Genomic DNA, 7500 nt, shown 5'->3' with positions numbered 1-7500 from the left:
AAGTTTGAATGTACCGCAGGCCATTTTTTAGCAGTAACGGGTAGCACGGTGCATCTCCCTACTTTTTAAGCTCGGAGTCTTGAAAAAATGCCCTAAGGGCACAGTCTTCTGGTTCGTCTGCTCTGAGGCTGAATCAATGGAATGATGTAATCCCTCATTTAGAAATAAGACTTTGTACCAGTCAGCGAATCATTGAATATGCAAGCTGGTTGCACTTGATAATAGCCTTGTACTGTTTGAGTTGAGCCCTTTGGTTAGCATTGCTACAGTACTTATTACTATAGAGTTATCATAGTGAACGCTTGAGGTCGATGATGTCAGCTGTTTTATCATTACAGCTGTTTAGCTGTTTGCTATTGGTTCTCACTACCCTACCAACATTTTTCACAATGTATTTGCGTGTGTACTTCACTGTATATTAATACTGTGTCTGTTGCTTGTCTCTCCAGCTACTTTTATGTAATACACAGTGATATATGCGCATACAAACCCAGTCAGTCTTACCTCCGCCCACCCAGTGTGTGTGTGTTACGCCCAGTGTGTATGTGTGTGTGTGTGTGTGTGTGTGTGTGTGTGTGTTAGGGCTCCACGATATGTGCTGAAATGTTGTGTTATTTGCAATTTATGATGCGATTGCGATATAGATCAAAACACTTGGGTGAACTGTGTTAATCATAGACATAGAATGATTTCTATTAAGTGGAAAGCAGCATTATTCTTGTTTGGAAGAATCGATTGACTGCATTTGAACAGCATGTAAACTTATAGGGAATCCAACAGCAAGGACGAGGAACTGTGCAGCTTGAGTGACAGGGGGCGGGGCTTGTTGTGTGTGGGAAGCTGCCGAAGGAGGATACATTTTTTTAATCAAACTATAAAAACGGACGTTTCATGTGGTTTAGATGCGTTTCAAAATATTGGATGCGATATGGATCTCTTCTGATATGGATATTGCACATGTTAGTATTATGATTTTGATGTGAATTTGATTAATTGTGCAGCCCTGGTGTGTGTGTCTGTGCATGCTTGTTAGTGTGTGTGTGTCTCATGCCTGCCCAGTCTGTCTGTCTCACTGTGGCTCTGTCTGTTCTGTTCTATTGTGTGTGTGCAGCTATAGGAGATCAGCGAAGGAGGACTCCCAGTGCGGTAGCCTCAGAGATCTTCGAGCCACACCTTGGGAGCCACATATTGCAGGTAGGATGAGATGAGAACACACCTGTCCTGTCCCACATGCACCATCACCCCATCTAACAGACCTGGTATTAACTCTATAGTACAGTTACTAGGGTTACAATATTCTGGTGATTTCCTGTGGTTGGAGGATTCCCAGATGTTCTGCTTATTCCCTCCTGATATCTGGAAAGCCAGGGACTTTAGAAAACCATAACAGCATAGTAATTAAACTCCCCAGACTATTCACACGGTTTATTACTGACTTCTGTTGATATCTTTCTTTACTTCATGGGACCAACAAAATGATTCAAAGGACCTGACACTAAGGAAAAGCTTTTATCCAAAGCGACATACAGTACAGTGAGTGAAAACAGTCCATTTATATGTGTATGTGATCCCTCTGGGAATTGAACCAACAACCTTGGCATTGCGGGCGCCATGCTCTTACAAAACCAGCTGAGACACACAGGATAAAGTTTTGAACTTTTACCATTTCTTGAACATACAATCTTTTATAGCATACAGAAACGTTTCATCCATAAAAATGTTGCATTTGGCAAATCCATGCTTAATATTTATGATATACCTAATACTCAGTAATGACATATTCACATTTTAGTTTCTTATGTAATCTAGGCTGTACCTTATTTGATGTATTTTTATTGCAGTAAAGTTGAATTATTAAATGGAATGAGGAAGCTACGATCATGGTTAACCGTGTTAGTCCTGAGGGTATTTTGCATTTATCTTTTTATTGCTGCTTTTTAGTGCTGCTTATCTCTGTACATACAGTTCAAGTCGGAAGTTTACATACGTCATTCAAACTCGTTTTTCAACCACTCCACAAATTTCTTTTTAACAAACTATGGTTTTGGCAAGTCGGTTAGGACGTCTACTTTGTGCATGACACAAGTCATTTTTCCAACAATTGTTTACAGACAGATTATTTCACTTATAATTCAGTGTATCACAATTCCAGTGGGTCAGAAGTTTACATACACTAAGTTGACTGTGCCTTTAAACAGCTTGTAAAATTCCAGAAAATTATGTCATGGCTTTAGAAGCTTCTGATAGGCTAATTGACATCATTTGAGTCAATTGGAGGTGTAACTGTGGATGTATTTCAAGGCCTACCTTTCAAACTCAGTGCCTCTTTGCTTGACATCATGGGGAAATCTAAAGAAATCAGACAAGAACTCAGAGAAAGCATTGTAGACATCCACAAGTCTGGTTCATCCTTGGGAGCAATTTCCAAATGCCTGAAGCTACCAAGTTCATCTGTACAAACAATAGTGTGCAAGTTTAAACACCATTGGACCACGCAGTCGTCATACCGCTCAGGAAGGAGACGCGTTCTGTCTCCTAGAGATGAACGTACTTTGGTGCAAAAATTGCAAATCAATCCCAGAACAAAGGACCCTGTGAAGATGCTGGAGGAAACGGGTACAAAATTATCTATATCCACAGTAAAACGAGTCCTATATCGACATAACCTGAAAGGCCGCTCGGCAAGGAAGAAGCCTCTGCTCCAAAACTGCCATAAAAAGCCAGACTACGGTTTCCAACTGCACATGGGGACTAAGGTCGTACTTTTTGGAGAAATGTCCTCTGGTCTGATGAAACAAAAATAGAACTGTTTGGCCATAATGACCATCGTTATGTTTGGAGGAAAAAGGGGGAGGCTTGCAAACTGAATAACACCATCCCAACCGTGAAGCACAGGGGTGGCAGCATCATGTTGTGGGGGTGCTTTGCTGCAGGAGAGACTGGTGCACTTCCCAAAATAGATGGCATCATGAGGGAGGAAAATTATGTGGATATATTGAAGCCACATCTCAAGACATCTTTCAGGAGGTTAAAGCTTGGTTGCAAATGGGTCTTCCAAATGGACAATTACCCCAAGCATACTTCCAAAGTTGTGGCAAATTGGCTAAAGGATTAAATGTCAGGAATTGTGAAAACTGAGTTTAAATGTTTTTGGCTAAGGTGTATGTAAACTTCTGACTTCAACTGTAAGCCCAAAGGTTTGCTTTGAATCAGTAAAGCAATAAACATAATTTGATACTACAGCTGATATAAAAAGTGTAAGCTGGTAACCATGCTGACTGTCAGGAGTTGTAGATCATCTAGCTATCTTAGTTTTTCTTGTAATCTACATTTTAACCTGGATTGCCACAGTATCCATATCATGTTATTCGATGCATTTTATTCAAATAGGCACACAGAAATTGCAGTAGCTCATTATATTGCTTATGTTTATTGATAAAATATATATTAAAAATGTCCTTCAGGTCACATGTCTTATCCAGTGTGCTGCTCCCTCCCAGCCTCATATTGTGAATAGTGGGTTCTCATGCAGGAAGTGAACACACATACAAAGAGGTTGCAGCAGAGACGCTGTCACCTGTCGTCCCCTGAGAACACAGTGACAGCCATATGCAGCAGGTCTGTTCCCTATTAAACATGGACTGAATTGAAAGTGACGTCTTCCTGCATTACTTAAGATCCCCAGGTTTAGTGAGTTAGAAAGAAAGAGGAGGGAGGAAGACGTTTCCCGTATAGTAAATAAATGCAGCGAACAACCTTGATTTCAATATTGATTTAAATGACAGAAACGGCAACTGATGTCTGTGATACTGTATATGTAGGATGTTGATATTTGTCATCTGGCTATGCATTTTTTTATTGCATCTGAGGGTATGAATAAAGTTGTATTGAATTGAAACTCGCAACAGTCACCCACTAACTAGCCTTCATTTCAAAACGTCACTGAACTGGGTTGTCCATGTTACTGTGACGCAGCGTCACGGCAGTAGCCCCCACTCATGATAAGCGAACACTTTCCCTGCGACAGGTTAAGTGTCTGACAAGAAAGGGGAAATATATAATTAACATCAATAGCAGGCTGGAAGTCTGTCGAGGCGTGGCCTTTTCAAGGAAGGACTTGTTCCTGGCAAATTGTCCCCATTAATCTTCAGCTTAATTGATTGTGAAAAGTTTTAGGATGACATTTAAAAAAAGCACGGCTGGTGATTGATTTGGAGAAAATGAACTAATAATGAATGCAAGGCAGTCATTACTTGTTGAGCACAGCGACTAATTTTCAACAGATTAGACTGGGTTTGATAGTGCTAATAAAGAGGATGGTTTGATGAGCTCCTCTCTGCTCTACACTACCTGCCTGTCTTGCCACTCAGGGCCTAACCAGTCCTCATTACTCTGAGCGACTATGGCTCTGCGTAATCAAAACCAGACTCAATAAAAAGCACTAGCAGTAAATTTGATCTTTTCTCCCTTACAATTCTACATAACTCAAAATATTGCAATGACAACAGTCGAAACTGTTCAAACACTTATACAGTAGAATGTGTAATCAGGCCTCCCGAGTGGCGCAGCGATCACTACTTGAGGCATCACTACAGACCCGGGTTCGACCAGGAGATCCATAAGGTGGGGCACAATTGGCCCAGCCTCGTCCAGGTTATGGAAGGGTTTGGCCTGCCGGGATTTCCTTGTCCCAGCACACTCTAGTGACTCCTTGTGGAGGGCTGGGCGCCTGCAAGCTGACTTTGGTCACCAGCTGGACAGTGTTTCTTCTGACACATTGGTGCGGCTGGCTTCTGGGTTAAGCGAGCAGTGTATCAAGAAGCAGTGCGGCTTGGCAGGGTCCTGTTTCGGAGGACGCATGACTCTCAACCTTCGCCTCTCCTGAGTCCGTAGGGGAGTTGCAGCGATTGGACAAGACTGTAACTACCAATTGTGGATATCACGAAAAATGTATATTAAAGAATTGTGTTACCACTTTATTTAAGACATTTGTGAAATGGTAACACTTGTTTTTTACAGCCCTGTTTCAGCATGTATTTACTTACACTGTCTATGTAGTAATAGAAAAGTACATGACAATAACAGTTATTACAATGATAAATCAAATATATTCAGCTATGACCCATTTGTCTGGTTGAGAAGTGCACCTGTGCCCTACACGTCTATTACCAGGAGGCATGCCTGTCAGAGCAGTAGGAACAGTGACAGCCCTAGCAGCACTGCGCTGGGTTGGGTTGCTGTTTAATCTGACAGAGTGAGTGTAAATGTCCCCCGGCACTGTGCTTGCCTCCTGTCTGGACCTAGTCATGTGACACAGGATTAATACTGCCCTGTGTGTGTGAGAATGGGGCCCGGGTTAAGAGCTCTGGGGAGCTCAGGCAGTTCCCTCTCATTGTGTCCTGGTCCCTAGCTAGCCGCTCCCATGGCCGCTTTGTGATGCACGCTTCTTTGACTGAACCAGTTGACCTGAGAACGGGGCTGCATTCAAACAAGTCTTCTGTGGCCTTTTTCTTTTCAGGCCAAAATACATTGAATACGTTTACGACGAGTTTTGTCAACCCAGATAATCAATGAACTGATTTAATATGCGGAGATCGGCAGAGGTTGGCAGCTGCCCCTGTCTTCGTGGTGGAAGTAAGCCCTTTGTTTTTTTCTCCGTCCCCTCTACCCCTGTGTCACATCACTCACACTCAGATGTTACAGAGGACATTGGGTGCAATTGCTGCTGTGGATTTTTTTTATTTTATGTATTTTTTCACTCTGGTAACAAATGGGAACTATTCACAGTAGCTACAGTAGCTCCATAGTCATGCTGCCAAAACAGATAGACAGACCCACAGGGACTAATTGGGAGGGTAGAGCTTGAGCTTGTTGATGGAAGGTGTGTGTAGCTATAGAAGGCTGGGTTAGGGTGCATGTTTTTACCTGTAACCTAGATGGAGCCCTGTGTGTTAAGGTGCATGTTTTTACCTGTAACCTAGATGGAGCCCTGTGTGTTAAGGTGCATGTTTTTACCTGTAACCTAGATGGAGCCCTGTGTGTTAAGGTGCATGTTTTTACCTGTAACCTAGAGGGAGCCCTGTGTGTTAAGGTGCATGTTTTTACCTGTAACCTAGATGGATCCCTGTGTGTTAAGGTGCATGTTTTTACCTGTAACCTAGAGGGAGCGTGTGTTAAGGTGCATGTTTTTACCTGTAACCTAGATGGAGCCCTGTGTGTTAAGGTGCATGTTTTTTTTTTACCTGTAACCTAGAGGGAGCCCTGTGTGTTAAGGTGCATGTTTTTACCTGTAACCTAGAGGGAGCCCTGTGTGTTAAGGTGCATGTTTTTACCTGTAACCTAGAGGGAGCCCTGTGTGTTAAGGTGCATGTTTTTACCTGTAACCTAGAGGGAGCCCTGTGTGTTAAGGTGCATGTTTTTACCTGTAACCTAGAGGGAGCCCTGTGTGTTAAGGTGCATGTTTTTACCTGTAACCTAGAGGGAGCCCTGTGTGTTAAGGTGCATGTTTTTACCTGTAACCTAGAGGGAGCCCTGTGTGTTAAGGTGCATGTTTTTACCTGTAACCTAGAGGGAGCCCTGTGTGTTAAGGTCATTAACCGCAATGGGTTGATCGATTTGGGTGGTCGGTGTAAGAAATCTCTCGCCACACTAAATAATAGCATTTATATCACTGACCTGTAATATTTTTGCATTAGATATATTACTTTGATAAAGCATGATAAAAGGACTCAGCTGCCATTCAAGGACAAATGTCTGGTGTGGGACAGAGTCAGGGGGTAGAGGGTGGGTGGAGGCTTCTCTCTCTCTCTCTCTCTCTCTCTCTCTCTCTCTCTCTCTCTCTCTCTCTCTCTCTCTCTCTCCCTCTCTCTCTCTCTCTCTCTCTCTCTCTCTCTCTCTCTCCCTCTCTCTCTCTCTCTCTCTCTCTCTCTCTCTCTCTCTCTCTCTCTCTCTCTCTCTCTCTCTCTCTCTCTCTCTCTCTCAATTCAATTCAATTCAAGGGGCTTTATTGGCATGGGAAACGTGTTAACATTGCCAAAGCAAGTGAAGTAGATAATAAGCAAAAGTGAAATTAACAATAAAAAGGAACAGTAAACATTACACTCACAGAAGTTCCAAAAGAATAAAGACATTTCAAATGTCATATTATATCTATATACAGTGTTCTCTCTCTCTCTCTCTCTCTCTCTCTCTCTCTCTCTCTCTCTCTCTCTCTCTCTCTCTCTGTGTATGTGTGTGTCTCTCTCTCTTGCTCTGTCTCTCTCTTTGTCTCTCTCTTTGTCTCTCTCTCTCTCTTTCTGTGTCTCTCTGTTTCTTGCTCTGTCTCTGTCTATGGCTCTCTCTCTCTCTGTCTTTCTGTCACTTGCTCTGTCTCTGTCTCTCTCTGTCTTTCTCTCTCTGATCAATATTGCTGCATAGAGTTGTTAGTTTAATTAGACAGTAGTTTACCACAGAGCCTCAGACAGTGAATGTTTCTGGTCACACACGTGAAGGAGGCACCCT

The 7500-nt window shown here is 42.6% G+C and overlaps 1 protein-coding gene across 1 annotated transcript in view; it reads left to right on the top strand.

Moving 5' to 3' along the window:
* LOC109904582 (neuronal PAS domain-containing protein 3) overlaps window positions 1–7500 on the top strand; it is a 332747-nt gene that overhangs the window by 119268 nt on the left and 205979 nt on the right. Inside the window, exon 4 of the mRNA XM_031787943.1 lies at window positions 1112–1194. Coding sequence (XP_031643803.1) covers window positions 1112–1194 — 83 coding nt within the window. The remainder of the gene's footprint in view (window positions 1–1111; window positions 1195–7500) is intronic.

This window comes from Oncorhynchus kisutch, linkage group LG14 (assembly GCF_002021735.2).
Source record: "Oncorhynchus kisutch isolate 150728-3 linkage group LG14, Okis_V2, whole genome shotgun sequence".
NCBI classification, from domain to species: Eukaryota; Metazoa; Chordata; class Actinopteri; order Salmoniformes; family Salmonidae; genus Oncorhynchus; species Oncorhynchus kisutch.
This window is presented reverse-complemented; position numbering and strand designations above follow the sequence as displayed.